Raw genomic sequence first — 19,526 nt, 5'->3', positions numbered from 1 at the left:
GACGGCAGCAGAATGATTAAAGGCCACAAAACAAAACAAAAATTGCTGCAGTTCTTTATTATTGACATCATCTCGCAGTTCGTATCTGTTGTGTGAGATTAGTACTTCTGCATCTGCAACCTCTTGCCAAAATGGCACAGAAACAAAAAAGCACAACTGACACACATCTGCCATCACACCCCTCCTGGCTCACAGTAATCAATCTGCTAACAGGATCAACATTTAACACTTAATAGGTCAGATCAGGTTCAGGATGAGTTTTATTGAAATGTGTTCGGCTCAAAGGGGTTGTTGGTAGTGAGATCTTGACGAAAATCCACGCTGGGGAAGCACTGTGCAGCTCCAGGTGATGTGGCAGTAATTCAGCGCCATGGTCAGACATTTGGCCCTTTGCTCTGTTATGAAAGGTTTAGGGTGGAGCCCAACTCCTCTGCTCTACTGTCTCAACCTCAGTATGAACGCTACCTTGGTGAACAGTGAATTAGGGTGAGGCGTTCTTCTCTCGCTCCCAACAATCAGAACACTGGTGGGTGGTGGGAGGGAAGACCACAGTGAATGAAAGATGAAAAACATAAAGCTGTATTTCTCTGGTGTATAATTGAGGTCTTGGATGAAGAGACAGAGGAGTGAAATAGAATAAAGTGAACACTGGTAATGAGTTGGAAATCAAGAAAGGGTGGGGGGGGGGGGTTAGAGAAGGAGAGGAATTAGACAAATCCTTGCAAGCATCGATGGATAGATGATGACGAGGAGCCTGAAATACAATTGTTAACTCGAGCACCGGTGGACCACGTAACCACCTCACAAACAGCATCTAGCCAGCTGGGTCCCTCCAAGCCTGATGTCACATACCCCAGGTTTCTCTATTTACCTTACATGACCGTTCTTTTACTACCCTTGGCCTATTTCTCACACTAGCCCATGATGCTTCCTCCTGACTTTGTCGTGTTATGCTTTCTTTTCCTCCTGAGCCTGTTTCAAGCTCCTGCCAGCGGTTCCCCCGGCTTTGCTCATGTCTGTCTTTTAATCAGGTGCTGGTGCTAGTCAAAAAAGAAAACCACAAAATCCCTGAGTATGACTACTCCACTGCCTAAAGGTATTTATTGAATCAGTAAATAAACGTGATTAAAGAACATTCAAAATCCAGGTTTACAACACACATACTCTTGTGTTACCATTACATTGTCATGTGTCATCACTCTGTTTGTACAACACAAGTCAGTTTGAACATGAAATACATGTGCACATAGTTATATCAATATGCAAAACACATACAGTGACAGTTCAATTCTTTAAATGTGGTTCACGTTGTAAAGAACACATTAACATCGGGTACATTTTTCTTCAGAAAATCAGATGCTTAGCTCAGTGACTGGAATGTAATGATAAAACGTGGAAGGCACAAACTAGAGCGAATGGCACACATGTTGCAAGACTCTACATTCTCAAGTTAGCTAAGTCATTTTTCACTTCAAATGGTTTGTGATCGTATAATTACAAATATTTGTTTTTTACATTCAAACCTTTACCAAATTCTTACATGGCTAAACTTCCAGCACTTTATGAATCCAGCAACTCTGTTACTATTTGCATCATTCCTGGACGTGAACAGTATTTATTGGAACGCCATCTTTGTCATGTTGCCTCATAAATAATTAGCGTGTGTTTATAAACGAGGCATTTCCTGTTTGGATCAGGAAAGAAGACACTTAAAGGTGGATTGTGTGTCTGTGTGTATAGTAGCTTTGTGTGCGGTGGGAAAGATATGGCAATAATTACACCAGATCATTAGCCGAGTTCAACCTTTGCTTATGTTCTGACTGCTGATTCTGATGCAACTCACTGTCCCTAATTGTAAGCATCAATCAATGAGTAATCAGGCCATGACATATCTGTCAGATAATGACAGCACATTACCTGGTAGGAGTCACTCTGACGTACAGTATTTGTCATTTCACATTCAAAAATACAATCAATCAAAATTTAATTCCAGTCGGCTTAAGATAGTGTTCCTGTGAAACCCAATCCCAGGAATGTACAAAAGGCTTGTATGGAAGTAGCCAGCACTACTTGCCGCTGTGGATTAACATCAACAGCTGCTTGTTATTTCACTTCATTATTCTTAGGAAAAGGCCTGGGCCAGCCACAGTTCGAGTAAAGGACATGGCATTTCGCTTTCTATGTTGCTGTTTTCTCTCTTAATTTCCCTTGTGCTCCTTCCTCTGTTCAATCAAGATTGATTGTGCAGTTTGTATTTTTACTTCAAATTAAACAACTTAAAAATATGATATAAATACATTTATAAAATCACCACACTAATTGCTTTACACACGTTAACACATATCAATTAAAAATATTCATTCAGATTTTTTTGTTGTCTCTTAGATTTGGCTAGAAGTGGAACCAAAATGCATGATCCACATGTAGCACATTTACTTTAGTGTGCTCCTTTGGTTGTGCTCTACAGGAAGCTAACTGAAATAGCTTCAGATAAAGAAAAAACTGTCAACGCCAACAGCTGCAATACATTGTAACCTCACTACAAGAAGGTTGGCTAGTTTGAGGTGTTGAAGCTTGAATGTCAGTAGCATCCTTTTTGGTGTGTCCAGCCAAAAGATTTACAAAAAAAGATTTACAAAAAGAAAGTCACACAATGACAGAGAAATTGCAGATAAAAAGCAAGTCATCCCTGGCTGCAACTGTTGTTGTTTCTGTGTTGTCCAGCTTCAACTTGGCAACTTATGTATGAGGTGGATGATTTATTTAGTATGAATCGTTCCAAACTGTCACTTACATTCTTACATGACTGAGAGTCGTTTTCTACTGAACTCCCATAAAAGTGAAACCATCTTATTCAAAGCCTATTGCAACACAAAGACTGGGGTCACTGCCAAGGGAAATAAGAAACAATGGGATTAAATCTAGTCACGTACATAGTAAACCAGCATGTGCTTCTGGTCATATTTCATGCCAAGTTTACCTGAAATCTTTGTCTAGTAATTGTGGCATGGTTTAATACAAGATCTGTTTGCTGGTTAACATACTGAAGTCCACAGTGTTAGTTATGTTAATACATTTGAAAAGTGTGCATTGTTGCACAAAATAGACACGTGGCAGTAGTCTAAACATTCAAATAAGTTTCCACAGAAATTGGTCGAACTCTTGGCTATATCATGGGAGTGTGCATCTACTGCTAAATCACTTCCTAATCTGAGAGCTAGGGCATTGTGTGTGTGGTCAGAATACCATGTCGAGAAGTCTCTTGACTCAGGTTTAAGGCACTAAATCCCCACAATCTTGAGGTCATAATTCGCCTTATTCAATACATGTACTGCATATGCTATCAATATTAGGCACAGATTTTTTGTTTTCCCAGATCGGATGTTGTAATTACACCAAGACCAAAGCTCCCTAGCTTATACGTTTTAACTACAAAGACAAATACGGATTCAATTAACTTCCCATTTTAACAGGGTATGAGGAAGTCAATTGCCCGTGACTTCAATGACTTTTGGCAAACACACAAATAGCCATCAGCTGGGAGGAAGAGAGAGAGACATTTACTACATTGCCAGGGGTGTGTGGACTCTTAATGTGACACCCATATATGGTTATTGAACTATTCAATCCAAATCTATGAGCAAGTACAGGCTTCTGAGATGTCCTTCCACTAGATGTTGGATTTGCTCCGGTTCAGCCACAAGAGCTTTACTTTATCTGTACTTTTTGCAGTCTTAAAATTTGTGTTTTTTTGCAGACTATGGATCCCCTAAATAATTTTGTTCTCAATGTTTATTCTACTAAAGTCCTACAGGTCGCAGCACAGCTCAACAAAGTATATTAATTATATATCTAGATCAATTAAGTTGAATTGCTTACAACGTAAAAACACAAGTCACCTTGTAAAGAGGGGTAGCGAGTAGGCATCGCTTTGCTACAAAGGGATACAAGCCACAATGTTTGGAAGGAAATGTTCTTGCTGAAACTGGCTTTTTCTGAATTAGGACTGTCATGTCACGTGTCAATGTCCAGGTTCGTCTAAAGATCACAAATGTCATCAGATCTGGCCAACAGGTAAACATATGGAACCTAACGCTGAGTGATAAAAGAGTAAATACAAACAGAGCACAAACAAGTGACCCTAATCATGGCAGAGAGTCTATAAACAGAAACTATGGACCACACACACACTTGTAGTGCAACAAGGGAAAAACAGACACAGACTGACAGAAACGCACACACACCAACACACATACCAACAGCAGGGTGGACATCTACATAAGAACCACAAACACTCGCCTATGCAGACACACACACCACATCTGTTTTGATTTGGAATAATAGAAGAACCAAACTTCCTCCTCCGGTTGTAGTGATAACATGGTTGGTTACATGGCGCACATGTCAGCACAGATCTTTGCTTTTTTTAAGCACAAAGACGTGAGAACACAAAGTGACAGGGAGGCTTCACGGATGTTTTTCTGAGTTAACACTCATTTTATGTTTTCATTGATAGTTAAGAAAACTTTGAGCCAGTGAGGATCAAACTGAAGCCAGTACAACTGCAACTGTGGGCTCTGTATGATATAAACCAGGGGTCACCAACCTTTTTGAACCTGAGGGCTACTTCATGGGTACTACGTCATACGAAGGGCACCCAGTTTGATACACTCTTCTGAAATAACAAATTTGCTCAGTTTGCCTTTAGTTATATATTATTATTAATGATTAATGATATTCATCTATGTGAAGACACATATTAATGATTTCTCACAATAATGATCTACAATGACTTAAAAAAGGTGGGAAATAGATTATTTTGCTATTTTTAGAACAGGCCTGCGGGCGCCTCATATGGTCCTTGCGGGCTACCTGGTGCCCGCGGGCACTGTGTTGGTGACCTCTGATATAAACTATTAAAAAAACCATTAGCAGTCAGAGTCTTGCTTTACTCTTATAGATCACCACTTTTAAAGTGACTGCCTACAGAAAGAAAACATATTTTAACTATTTGTTCCTGTGTCCAAACAATTTAAAAAAAACAAAGATGATTGCAGATAAATGTATTATATAGAAGGCATGCCCATCAATTTAGCTTATTCAGCAGGGTATGACACCAGCCCTTTTGATCAGCTTTTTATTAGCCCCTTTAGGTATGTATATTCCCTTAATAGTTGCCATGCTAGCTATCAAAGCAGCTATAATCAATATTTTTTCATATATATAATGGATCATATGGAGAGTTGTGCTCGGTCGCTCATATACAGTATGTATATAGTGACGATGCAACAGAGAACGGGGTCCAACTTTGCATTTCCCTGTGACTCTGCAGAGTTTTAGAGTCTTAGCTTTTTAGTTTTATGGTTGGCATGGCACCCTTACAGCTCCCTCCTCACCAATGTCTCCAGCAGAAGCTGTTTTCGGATAATAAGTTCTTATAAACCCACCGTACTTTACTGTCAGGACTGGCAATCTGGTGAACATTGTGTTACTTTAAGGAGTTTGGGGGAGACTTTGCTGTAGCAGAAGTCAACATCGTTTTGTTGCAGCTAGGCCCAGAAAGAAAATAAAAACTGCATGCTGCTAAACCAAGAAACTGTCTATTTTTGTTTCACTCTGCCAATCAGCTGCTCAATTCAGAGCTACTGCCATGTTTGGCATATCTGTTTTATAATGATGTCCGTAAGTAAGGTATAGCAGATTGAAAATAATAGGCATTAGCATCTCTCATATACTAGAGCAAATATAAAGCATTGTGTTGGCGTGAGAACATACATGGCCGAGAGAACATGCTCTTAATTCCACAGAACAGCCCTTCCCGTGAAAATCTTCCACCGAGACTAGCAGCAAGCCAAAACACACACTGAGCTCCGAACACCCATAACATCAATGCTCTGAATTTGTTTATTTCTCTTTTTGTGTGCATGCATTCATAGGCAGCTGTGGGGAAAGTTTTAAAATACTGAGGAACGCAAGCTGAATGTCCCTGAACTGATAGTTCGGAAACATCAGATCTCATTTAAATGAAAACAAGTATTTCTGGAATTAAAAGCTGCATTACATTATGATCTGTGGTCTGGACAACTTCAGACTAATGCATGCCTGATTTTGACATACTGTATTTGGATCCTCTTTATATCGGCCAAAGGCTTAAAGATGTACCCAAAGTAAGACGAATCACGGTTACACGGTTAATATAAGCTCAAGTGTTAAATCTTCAGTATTAATGGGATGAATAACCAATCTGATAATTTAACAAAAAAACGTAAAACTCTTCATCCGTTTACTCCACTACATCTCAGAGAAGTATTATACTATTTACTCCTCTGCAAATATTTGACAGCTTTAGTATACTTTACAACATTAATAGAGCTGGAAAATATGATGTTTTATTCTAAATGAAACTACACAACAGCATATACAAGTGTATCTGAAATGAATGTTTTTGGAAATTGACAGAAAAGTAAGTGCCAACTATTTTGATAATAGTTTTGCCATTTTTAATGCAAAAACATTTTTAGTTTTAGAAATTATTTTCACAAAACAAGCGTTGTTAAGATGTGTTCTGGGTAAATTACTCTTTTTTTTCTATAGTATTTTTTGTATCAATTTCTGATTAATAATCATGTGATATAACAGTATATCAATCACAAGTCCCATTTTTAAAAACTTAAGTATAGCAGCAGACCCGGGTTCGATTCCCGCCCGCGGTTGTCCTCTGCATGTGGAGTGGGGGGGGGGGGGGGGGGGAGAGGGGGAGGGGCGCCCTACCAACTGAGCTAAGGGCGCCCCCGTAATGTTAATATTTCTACCCAAGAATCCGACTACTTCCTCCACTGCTGATTACGTCTGAAGTTGTTCACAGTGTCAGGAGTCTTAAGAGCTTGAGTGTTAGTGCTTCACTGCTCACATGATTTGACATCCTGCATACTCTAGAAAGAAAAACAAAGAAGAAGCCACACATCCTTTATCCCTCCTGTCAGAGCAATATACAGTATTTATATTTTATATATTTTTTTTGGAACAGAACAAAGATATGCAACAACGTTGTAATTCACCAATATTCTGATGGCCGGGTAGGTTTCTAATGACATAATTATAGTTGGCAGTCCATGCCCTTTGATATCTGGCAGTCTCTCTGACTCTTACACAAATCACCTGGAATGCTCCGTCTGTGTACAACAACCCGCCCAACAACATGTATGCACACGAAGAGTTCACCAAACACACAAAACAATCTCATGGTATCACACTAATTTTCTCCCCCAAACAGACATTTGAAAAGTAAGTAGGTATTGATTTATGCCAGGCCACCATATTCACACAGCTATGTCGATATATACTTGCAAGTATAGATATAAGAGCATCCCAAGGCCACGTTACCAAAAATATCATAACCCCAGGCTCAGCAGGTCACACTGAGCCGGGATAGTCTAATTAGATTGGTGCTGAGGGAGGAAACTTTTTCCGCTTAGCTGCTGAATCCCACCGGATCGAGGAGTTACGTTTGGACAGGAACCAGGAAAGCTCTACTTGAAGATAGCGAGGTGTGGAGAGCCAAGATAAACCAGCTACTCTTCTCCTCCATGCTTTTCCTTCACTCATGTCTCAGCACCTGGTTTCTCTGTCAACACTGCCAGCTGGATAAAAAACCCGGAGGAGAGCAGAGAGCAAGGAAAATAATGGAAAATTATGTATTTTAATAAAACATGCAACATAATAGAAAGGAATTAGATTGGAGCGAAAGAAGGGTTAAGACTGTGCAAGACCGGTTAGTAATTAAATGATGGGGAAATGGGAAAAGGACAGCAAATCCTAGATGCGTGAGAAGAGAGGAATGAGCAGGCAACAGTGAGTCATCTAACATCCCCGGGCTATATCCATAACTGTTATCGCTAGTGCTCCTCATACTTGACCCAACTTAAATTAAAATGTCTGACTATATCACACTGTGTTATCTTTTACGTTGACCGGTTGTGTTCATTTGGTGTCCTTTAATAAAACAAACTACATATCTTCAGGCATTTTCAGAAATGCATTAATTCGCTTCTTGCCGAGAGTTTGAGATTGAGAGTTAGAGAAGATTGATATCTAATCACCCTGGACACAGTTAGCTTAGCATAAAGAATTGAAATAGGGGGAGACAGCTAGCCTGCCTCTGTCTGAATGGAACCAAAATTCCACCACAGGCACCTCTCAAGCTGACTTACTAACATGTTAACGTTTCATTATGTGTCTTAAGGAGTTGTATCGATCTTGTCACCCAACTATCTTGAAAATTGGTTAAAAAAATTTGCTTGTTTTCCGACATACAGAATTATTACGTAACTTAACATCAGACTGTTGAGCAAAAACAGCAATAAGCTTTGTGTTTTTGTAAATACTCCCTGATTACATGGATTTATAACTGAGTTTATGATTGTGGGATCTGAGCGAAATCCTATCGTAATTTAGTGATAGATGCAATTTAAAGGCACCATAACTATAATTACACTATAATTAAAACAATTTGCTTCAAGGTTTTATTAATTTTGTTTTCATGCACTCTCTCCCAAACACTCACACACACACACACACACACACACACACACACACTCACACACACACACACACACACGCGCGCGCGCGCACACACACACACACACACACACACACACACACACACACACACACACACACACACACACACACACACACACACACACACACACACACACCCACACACACACACCACAACGACCACCACTACCATCATACAAGCCTTTCAGCATGCACATGCACTTTAAAAGGATTCTGTCTCAGATCTTTTTTCTCTGTCTGCCAGGGGTCAACCGCCTTCTGATGACCAAACGTGTGTGTTACAAATTATGAATATTGTAAGCAAGCATCTTGGCAGCATAACATTCAGTGAATTTAGAGGAGAAGTCATGGTGGCATGGGAAAGGGATTATTTTCATCATTGAGAACCGGCCAGTAAAACCCTGCTTGGGTCCAAAGGAAGTACTGAGTCACAAACAAAACAGACACACAAGGACATGCTCTCCCATTGCAGACCAGACCCTTTGGTTGGACCGCTTTCCCTTTGTTTTGTGTTTTATTTGCAGTAGTGTCTAGACAGAGTTCAGCACAGAAAATGGTTATTATTTGACCCTGAGTGCTGCAATGTACAAAGCCTGAGGAGAGAACTTGAATAATGTTTTTTTTTTTGCCTCTGAGGGGCATGACCAGCTGAATTACCACAGGAAAAAAAGCCCTGCTTCTTGGACCTCCTGCTTCACCAGAGCCGGCCCAAGCCTTCAGGGGGCCCTAAGCGAAATATGATTAGGGGGCCCCTCTCCAATGTTAGCGTTGCTGAAACTATAGACCTTTGTTAAACATCATTCACACACCGAGTTTTTTTCGCTAATGCCTCCACTGTGCGGCTGTGCGAAAATATTAGACCCCCCCCCCGGGAGATTTTTTTAACCTTTTTAAAGTGAAATGCATGAATCTGGTGCACTTTGAGAGAAAAATTAAGAGGCTAAATCTGAGAAATTTTGTGTGAACAAATAATTTGGAGACACTGGGTCAGATGAATTAGAAGCTATTGAAGAAAGACACATGGATTTTCCATAAAAATATTAATATAAAATAAAATATTATGGAGGGTCCTCTGGGTTGGGCTGGGAGCTCTTTTTCTTTTACGGGACATATTTCTCTGTAATACAATGAATGCATTTAAATGCAGTGAGAGGAACTAAGCAGAAGAACTCTGTTGTCCAGCTACTGTATCTTTTTTTCCACAGACGAGGCTGAAATAGGCTATAGACTATACACTTTTTTTTTTGGAGGGGGCCCCCCTGGCGGTCGGGGGCCCTAAGCGACCGCTTAGTTCGCTTATGCCTCGGGCCGGCTCTGTGCTTCACCAAACATATTTGACAAGTGTCAACTCCAGTCCAGTCGGAAATTAATGAAAACCAAGCACAGAAGTTAAAGGCTGAAAAAATGAACAAAAACATGCAGGGACGGATGTAGCCAACGTATTGAGAATGATTTGTCTACAGTGGCATAGTAAAAGGTTGGGTGTTTGTTAAGAAAGTTAAGTGAAACCTCCAACAATAAAAGAGAAGTTCTCATGAAGTATCTGGAACAGATAACAGTGCTACTGTTCTTGGATACTGTACACTACAAAGAAGACATTACAATGACCAACATAGTGGGAGCACACAAAGAGAGAGGCTACTGCAGATAGTTCAAGTACTGCATGTGAGAAAAATGCTACTTCATAATTCTATACCACAACGGTTTAGAGGGAAACATTATCCTTTTTACTTTTTACTCTGTCATTTAATATTTGACATTCATACAGTTCTTACTATACAAATGATTTATTTCCTTACAAAAATGATGAGATTGAGACTTGATGCATTGTTAAGAGGCAAAAAATGTGCTTTGAACCAACTACAACAGAAATATTCTGTTTATTAATAAAAACATCAGTAATAATAATGTAAAAATATAATACATTCCAGTTTACGGTCACATGACATCTTTATATAATGCTTATGATACTTTTAAGTACATCTGGCTGATCGGTATTTTTTTCTAACGGACAACTTGACATTTTTTGGGAATACATTTATTTATTGATGAGACCTTTTTAAGACAGTGAGGAAGATAAAGGCCTATTTTTAATACAGTGTTGGTTGTATATCTTTAAAATGGAATGCACAGTGGGTGTTGTAGGAACTGAAAGGTTGAGATAAAGTAGAATGAATTAATGTGTTACTTTGAACATATGCTTACATTATTAGCACAACCGTCTCCCTCTGTCTCTCTGTCCTTCCTCTTGTCTCTATATGTCCATCTGTTGCTAAACAATTGAGACATATGGTCATTCCTCTCATTGGATGCCTTCCAACACAAACATTTATTAAATCTTTTTATTAATTCTTCTTTACTCTAGCGGGATCCCTCCCATGGAGGCTAAGATGTTTAGATAGACAAGTATCTCATGGTGCTTTTGGACAATCCCACCAAACGCACACACATATCCACACCAACACACACAGAGAAAGAAGAACACATGATGAAGTGGGGAAAAAATATATTTATTGAGATTATAATCTAGGTTCACCACAACATTTGTGACCAAGTTTACAAGGAAAGCAAAGAGGAAATCAATTTTGCATTGTAAATTCAAATGAATGTATCATTTCCATGTTGTTGGTTTGACTCTTATTTGATGAATGAGGAACAGTTGTCATGAACACACAGTGAGATTTCACGAGGAACGTTGCGTAACCCCAAAATTCATCATTAAACCACTAATCATCCACAGCTTTCTGTGAGGAATGAGAGACCCACCCTCAAACTGTGAATCTGCAGGGGAGATGACTTACTATATTCACTACAAACACACCTTTAAAAACATTTTTCCTACAATTAAGCTTTATTATCATCGTTGTTCTACATTTTATACTGATATGTGTTGGCTTTTCATCAATCACACTCTGTCAAATGATTTGACTTGAATGGTGATGTTCTGCATTAACAACAGCATCTTTGATTCCATATTTGGCACAAAGTGCAGATGTTTCTAGAAGCAAAAGCAAAGAGGAGTGGATTCAAACAGCTATTTATAAATGTCAGTGCTCCAAGAATGTACCGGGTTTCTAAATAAAACTTCACAAAGCCATTGTCCTCAAGCAAAAAAGCTGCAATACCAAACACATTCAGGATAAGAAAAGGAATCCATAGGAAGAAGAAGGTCACAACGATACTTGTGACCAGCCGGGTTGTCTGTGGGTTGTTGAAGAAAGCTGTTTGGTTCAATTTCCTGTGCAGGCTAATGTAGGCAAATGCAATTACAGAAAATGAAGCAAACCCTGTTAGAGACTCTGGTATTAGCACAGCTACCACTTGGGACGGGGAAGATAAGTTAAAACGGCATTGTGTACTGGGCAGGTCTGTGGTGAGCTGTGAAAGCACTAACACAGGGATGGACAGGATCATTGCAACCAGCCAGATCAGAGCCAGCAGCCTCTTCTTCCCCTCTTGTAGACTCCTCTGCAGGTAAACCACCTGTATGTAGCGCTGTACACTCAATGCTGTCACAGTCAGCATGCTCCCATAAATACTGCAGAACAAGAGATACCCTAGGATCTTACAGGCCACCAGGCCAAACGTCCAGCTTTCCAGAAAAGTGTAAATCCACAGTGGAAGGGTGAGCAGGCAGAGCAGATCTGACACGGCCAAATTCAGCATCAAACTCTGGCTCACACTGGTCAAGTGCTCCTGCTTTAGTTTGAAGATGATCACAGCGATGTTTCCAGGAAATCCCAGCAGGAAGCAGATGGACAGCACCACCACAGAAACTAGACTGTGGAGAAGATACAAGGAGGCAGAGAGTGGAGGTCCAGGAGTGGAGGAAATGTTAGGAGCAAACATGGTGGAGTTGAGTTGTTCCATTGTGCAAACCTGCTGCCAGAGAGCTGAGTGGTGTGCCCTGTGCAGGTGAAGATGGTAACTGTGTAGAGTTCATAATGTTCTCTTTAAATGCGTTGAAAGAGGATCAAAAAACATGCGTCACTCTTTGATGCAAATGACCTGAATTCCTGGTTTTGCATATTATTTTAATGCACCTTTCTTTTCTCTACAGAAACAGCTTTCAGCAAAAAAAAAGTAAATTTATTGAATTCAAATCAAAAATATCTTTATGATAGTGAAAGGGAGGACTCCACATATTCAAACATAATGTCAAAATTGTATTTTTCACACAACAAGAGCAATTTGTTTTAGGTCCAAAACCACTCATCATGTTTCTTTATAATACAATAAAATACACATGCACATTGGCTTCTACCCTAATATCAGCATATACTTTTTACAATTTTCAATCAATATTCAAAAAAATTAATGATTTACTGATTATTTTCAAATAAAACAGTAACAATAGAAAATTGTTGTGTGTGTGTGTGTGTGTGTGTGTGTGTTTACGTGTGTGTGTTTACGTGTGTGTGTGTTTACGTGTATGTTTATGGATCAGGGACAGAAATGCCAAACGTAAATCTAAACCGCAAATCCACCGTGGATTCTGTTCTGCATTAACAACAGCATCTTTGTTTCAATATTTGGCATGAAGTGCACAGGTTTCTAGAAGCAGAAGCATAGAGGAGTGGGTTCAGACAGCTATTCACAAATGTCAGTGCTCCAAAAATGAATCGTTTTTCATTATAAAACTTCACAAGGTCATTGTCCTCAAGAAAAATAGCTGCAATACCAAACACAATCAGGATAAGAAATGGCATCCATAGGACGAAGAAGGTCACAACCATACTTTTGACCAGCCAGGTAGTCTGTGGGTTGTTGAAGAAAGCTGTCTGGTTCAATTTCCTGTGCTGGTTTATGTAGGCAAATGCAATTACAGAAAGTGAAGCAAACCCTATTAGAGACTCTGATATTAGCACAGCTACCACTTGGGACGGGGAAGATAAGTTAAAACGGCATTGTGTACTGGGCAGGTCTGTGGTGAGCTGTGAAATCACTAACGCAGGGATGGACAGGATCATTGCAACCAGTCAGATCAGAGCCAGCAGCCTCTTCTTCCCCTCTTGTAGACTCCTCTGCAGGTAAACGACCTGTATGTAGCGCTATACACTCAATGCTGTCACAGTCAGCATGCTCCCATAAATGCTGCAGAACAAGAGATACCTTAGGATCCAGGCCACCAGGCCAAACGTCCAGCTTTCCAGAAAAGTGTAAATCCACAGTGGAAGGGTGAGCAGGCAGAGACTATCTGACACGGCCAAATTCAGCATCAAACTCTGGCTCACACTGGTCAAGTGGTCCTGCTTTAGTTTGATCACAGCGATGTTTCAGCAAAACATCTTCAGGGACGTAAAAAAAAAGATTACATTCATTGAATTTAAATAAAAATGTCTTCATCTTAGTGACAGGTAGGACTCCACATTTCAAACATGATGTCAAAATTAGTATTTTCACACAACAAAAGCATTTTGTTTTAGGTCCAAAACGAATCATAATTTTTCTTTATAATAAAATTAAATACACATGCACATTTGCTTCCACCCTTCAGTATATACGTTTTTAAAAAACAATGTTCCATAAAATTAATTATTAACTGATTATTTTCAAATAAAACAGTAACATGTTGCAATAGAACGTTCCTCTTTTCTGAAAACAGCTGAAAACATCTAAATCTAATTCTGGCTGGGTTAGGGTTTCAGGTTGAAAGCATCACTGTTCAGTGCAAAAAATATAAAAATAGCCCAAAAGCCTCTCCACATTGTGAGCCATCACATGATCAAAAACTTCATTCGTGCTCGCACCCTCCTGGCTTGACTCACTCTTCTGCCTGTTTGCGTGTCGCTTCTTTCTGCATCGGAGTGGGATGTACATTTATGTGAGGATCTTTGCAAAAAGCTTCTCCTTGCACTCCAGATTTTGATATGTGTTTGGATTCTTTTTTTTAGCCCAGATCATGATGGAACCCAGTCTGCTGGACAACCTTGGGATGGAAAGGATTATTTCTTGATGAGAACGAGGAACATTAACTTGAAGTTGTTGGAGGTGTTTTTCTGAATTTTTGAAAGTTTGCAGGTAGGAACATTTTGAACTCTGTATTTCATGACAATATTTTCAAAATAAAGTCACAACCATGTCTTTTCTCTTAATATTGTGTGCCCAACCAAGGTTTTATCTGTATCCTTTTTTTAATTATCTTGTGTTTCAGAATTGAAACGGTTTTCTATATACAGTATAACTCTTTTGCAAATGGTATAATATCCGACTCACTAATGTCATAAAATGTTATTTGTTTTACTAAATGACAGTTCAATTAGGTTGTTGCATGCATTAATGAAACATTACTTGCATTTTAAACTTTGGAACCTAATGTTTAAGTAAAATTTCACAGCTGCTCTGTGGTTTATTGTTTAGAACATGAGTTTGTATGCCCTCTGCTGGCCCTATAATATATAATAGCAACATTTAGGCTGCTTTTTAGATCTATGGGAGCAAGTAGGCAATAGGGTTTTTCTGTTGATCTGATCTGATTGTGAAAAAAATAAATATTGGTGGCGATTCAGAGCTTAGAAACCATGGTCCTTATTATAGGTCTTTACTATGGCTTTGTCTTTCTTTTCAGTGGGATGGGACTCAATCACCTCCCGTGCTTACTGCTCTGTGCAGCTGCCCTGACAGCTGCTGGAGTTCTTGGTGGAGATGAGATGGACGAGGCGTACAGGTGGACCAGGCAGAGCCTCCCTGTGCTGCTGGACACACACACACAGCCTTTAAACACTCCTCTGTTCAGGGGGCAGGAAAGAGGAGAGGCAAAGGCCCTCTGTGGAGCAGAGTGTCATGGCAGCCAATCACCTGTAGACCAGACTGAGCAAGAGAGGATTCTGGGCTATGAGACAATGTATGAGAATGGCACTCGCATGCACACAGATATCAGTTTGCAGGGTTTCAACGAGACACCCCCAGGAACAGCGGCCCGGCGCTCAGAAGCTCGCACCCGCACGAAAAGGCAGGTTTACGGAGCAGATGGGCGCTTCGTGATCTCAGACTCGGGTTTTGTCACCAACTACCCTTTCTCCACCGCCGTGCGTCTCTCCACGGGCTGCTCCGGAGTTCTCATATCCCCCAAACATGTGCTGACTGCAGCACACTGCCTCCACGATGGGAGGGACTACCTAGAGGGTGCCAGAAGGCTTAGAGTAGGGGTGCTGCAGCTCAAGGCTAAAAGAAGAGGAGGAGGTAGGAGGAGAGGAGGGCGGAGGAGGGGAGGGACGGGGGGTGAGGAGCAGAATAGTGTAGATGGAGGTGTAGGGAGAGGAAGAACGGGAGGCAAAGGCAGGAGGCTCAGGGGAAGGAAAGAGGCTGTAGCTGATCAAGGAAAGGTCTATGAGGTAGAAAGAGACGGGAAACAGAAAGGTCTTAGCCGTATAGAACGTAGCACAGAGCCCAAGCGGCCCGTCTTCCGTTGGACCCGGGTCAAACAAACCAGAATCCCTCAAGGGTGGATACAGACCAGGAACTCCAACAACTCATTGTCTACTGACTATGATTACGCTCTCCTGGAGCTTAGACGACCGCTCGAACAAAGGTACATGGAGCTCGGGGTGGCGCCCTCCGTCGTCCCACTGGCACGGATCCACTTCTCAGGCTACGACGCTGACAAAAGCCTGCTGGACAATCGGGGAGACGAGAGGGTGGTCTACCGTTTCTGCTCAGTGGCCAACGAGTCCGGAGATCTGTTGTACCAGCACTGTGACGCCGAGCCGGGAGCCACAGGTGCAGGCGTTTACATCCGTCTGAGGCGGGAAGTGGGAGACGCAGGCCGGAAAGGGAAGTGGCAGCGCAGGGTGATCGGGGTGTTTTCAGGCCATAAGTGGGTGGAGGTGGAGGGAGGTGAGCAGAGGGACTTTAATGTGGCAGTGAGGATCACCCCGTCCAAGTATGCCCAGATCTGTCACTGGATCCACGGAGATCCAAGTCTATGCAAAGAGGTGTGACTGCAAAAGTACTGTTGTCCTTGTCAGAGAGACTCAAGGATTTGGCTGTCTATGTATACCATTTATAATAAAGCAAAATGGTCCCAAACTTTCACCTATCGGTTGAAAATGTTTTAGTTAATGAGTACGACTTAGAAGCTTTTGTACAAGGAAGCTAGAATTAACTTTTGGAAAGTGTAAGTAATTTCTGAGAGTGACAAGGTCATGTTTACCCAAAATGCCCTTCCTCAAGTATACTTCAACAGTGGATAGCATCCCTCTTACTCATGAGAGATTCACAGCTTCATGCACAACTTGTCATGATTAGGCCCACCCAAGAGAGTAACTTTGGGTTCGACATTGAGATCGTCACCTATGTAGATATTTTTTTGTTGTTGCATTGGCCGGTTCCGTTATTGATTGATTATTTTTGTCTATTGCAACCCCCCCCCCCCCCCCACCCCCACAAATTAGGCCCACCTATCATTCCTTGTTTCCAACATAATTAATGATTCAATATATTGCAGCATGCAAGAAGAAGGCTTGCTACATCCCCACAGCTAATGATGATGAAATGTTCTGTCTGGTATATTGTAGGCATCATAGATGATTTAAAACTGGACCAAATTAAACTATGTTAAGATTAAAATAACTTAAGTTTTTGATTTTTCCTTTCTTTTCCAAAAAAATTAACTATTTCCTTTACTCCACTGATTTTACTTTGCCCTCCTACACATATCAGACTTGCAACAAATACAAATCGATGCAACAGAGCCAGACATAGAATATTTTTTATTCCACACACTTTTCTTTCTCATAAAACCAACAATGCAACTCAACTGTTGACAATTCTTTTTGAGTGTGTTTTGCTTGAAATGGCTAATGTGGCTTAGAGCAGAGAGTGGCCTAAAGAGGTCTGGTAAACTCTCTTCTTACTTACTCCACACCTCAAAATGTAGGCTATTTCATTTTTGAATTCATCGTCAAATTGAAGCTGACTCAAGTGACACAACTTGAGTAAATTAAATGCATTGTCACTCAGCTTCCCCCAGAGTCACAAAGGACATAAAGAATGGTTCACATTTAGTTCCCCTTTAGAAGGTTAACTTGCAATTTGATATACTTAGAATTTGTTTAACTTGTGTCTTTTACCCTTCATTACTACCCACAATTCATTCATTCCATAACTCAGTTTTTAAAGTCATTATTGTACCTTTTTATCCGCACCAACACACATAGAAAAATAAGAATATACATTATGATGAAGAGGAAAAAAAATATTTATGGAAATTATAATCTAGGTTCACTGCAACATTTGTGACCATGCATAGAAGGAAAGCAAACAGGAAATCAATTTTGCATTTGCGTTTTTAATCGTATTTGATGAATGAGGACTAGTTGTCATGAACACAAAGCTGAGTTCATGAGGAACGTTGTGTAACCCTAAAATTCATCATTAACCACTAATCATCCACAGCTTTGTGTGAGGAATGAGAGAGCCACACCCTCAAACTGTGAATCTGCAGGGGAGATGACATATTTTCACAACAAACACCTTTTTTTGGTAACGCTTTACAATAAGGTACACAAAATTGTAGTAACTACTACATAGGTTTTTTTAGTAACTGCTGCATAATTGTGCATTACCTAATTTTTTTGCTTTTTTTTCTAAAGTAACTACTACGTCGTTATACATTAACTACTACATAGGTTTTTTTATTTTATTTAAGTAAGTACTACATAGTCATGCATTACCTACTATATGTACTAGTTGTTACAAAAAAAACCTATGTAGTAGTATGTAATGCATAATGTAGTAGCTAGTTACTATAATGTTGTGTACTTTATTGTAAAGTGTTGCTTTTTTTATTCTATCACCGTTGTTCTACATGTTGTAGGCTACTGATATCTGGTGGCTTTTTATCAATCATAATCTGTCAAATGGTTTGACTTGAATGGTGATGTTCTGCATTAACAACAGCATTTTTGTTTCCATATTTGGCACAAAGTGCAGACGTTTCTAGAAGCAAAAGCAAAAGCATAGAGGAGTGGATTCAAACAGCTATTCACACATGTCAGTGCTCCAAAAAATCTCCGGTTTTCCTTATAAAATGTCATAAGGCCATTGTCATTGAGCGAAATAGCTGCAATACCAAGCACATTCATGATAAGATATGGCATCCATAGGACGAAGAAGGTCACAACGATACTTGTGACCAGCCGGGTCGTCTGTGGGTTGTTGAAGAAGGCTGTCTGGTTCAATTTCCTGTGAAGCCGTATGTATGCAAATGCAATTACAGAAAATGAAGCAAACCCCGCTAGGACCTCTGCCAGTAGAGTGGCCACTCGCTGGGAGTTGGAAGAGTAGCGAAAACGGCATTTTGTACTGGGCAGGTCTGTGGTGAGCTGTGAAATTATTAACACAGGGATGGACAGAATAACCGCAATTAGCCAGATCAGAGCCAGCAGCCTCTTCTCCCCCTCTTGTAGACACCTCTGCAGGTAAACCACCTGTATGTAGCGCTGTACACTCAATGCCGTCACAGTCAGCATGCTTCCATAAATGCTGCAGTACACAAGATACGTTATGATCTTACAGGCCACCAGGCCAAACGTCCAGCTTTCTAGAAAAGTGTAAATCCACAGGGGAAGGGTGAGCAGGCATAGCAGATCCGACACGGCCAAATTCAGCATCAAACTCTGGCTCACACTGGTCAGGTGCTCATGCTTTAGTTTGAAGATGATCACGGCGATGTTTCCAGGAAATCCCAGCAGGAAGCAGATGGACAGCACCACCACTGCGCCGATGGTGTCCAAGGAGGCAAGACGTGGAGGTCCAGGAGTGGAGGAAATGTTAGGAGCAAACATGGTGGAGTTGAGTTGTTCCATTCTGCAAACCTGCTGCCAGAGAGCTGAGTGGTGTGCCCTGTGCAATTGAAGATAGTAACTGTGCAGTATTCACAATGTTCTCTTTAAATGTGTTGAAAGAGGATCAAAAAACATGCGTCATTCTTTGATGCAAATGAC

At 40.5% G+C, this 19,526-nt stretch overlaps 3 protein-coding genes across 3 annotated transcripts; 1 reads left to right on the top strand and 2 right to left on the bottom strand.

The window, feature by feature from the left end:
- Positions 1 to 10,141: 10,141 nt before the first annotated feature.
- LOC307265678 (leukotriene B4 receptor 1-like) lies at positions 10,142 to 12,450 on the bottom strand (the record flags this gene model as incomplete). Its single annotated transcript, XM_080047472.1, has 2 exons — positions 10,142 to 10,164; positions 11,706 to 12,450. The coding sequence occupies 2 exons, from the start codon at positions 12,448 to 12,450 to the stop codon at positions 10,142 to 10,144; spliced, it is 768 nt and encodes a 255-aa protein (XP_079903598.1).
- A 1,968-nt stretch (positions 12,451 to 14,418) lies between these two features.
- Positions 14,419 to 17,194, top strand: LOC307265787 (inactive serine protease 35-like). The gene is made up of 2 exons (XM_080047591.1): positions 14,419 to 14,601; positions 15,149 to 17,194. The coding sequence occupies exon 2, from the start codon at positions 15,153 to 15,155 to the stop codon at positions 16,518 to 16,520; it is 1,368 nt and encodes a 455-aa protein (XP_079903717.1). The 5' UTR covers positions 14,419 to 14,601; positions 15,149 to 15,152; the 3' UTR covers positions 16,521 to 17,194.
- Positions 17,195 to 17,966: 772 nt separating this feature from the next.
- LOC307265677 (leukotriene B4 receptor 1-like) lies at positions 17,967 to 19,388 on the bottom strand (the record flags this gene model as incomplete). Its single annotated transcript, XM_080047471.1, has 2 exons — positions 17,967 to 18,019; positions 18,572 to 19,388. The coding sequence occupies 2 exons, from the start codon at positions 19,386 to 19,388 to the stop codon at positions 17,967 to 17,969; spliced, it is 870 nt and encodes a 289-aa protein (XP_079903597.1).
- Between the last annotated feature and the right edge of the window lie 138 nt (positions 19,389 to 19,526).

This window comes from Ammodytes marinus (assembly GCF_949987685.1).
Source record: "Ammodytes marinus genome assembly, chromosome: 19".
In the NCBI taxonomy this organism is placed as follows: domain Eukaryota; kingdom Metazoa; phylum Chordata; class Actinopteri; order Uranoscopiformes; family Ammodytidae; genus Ammodytes; species Ammodytes marinus.
This window is presented reverse-complemented; position numbering and strand designations above follow the sequence as displayed.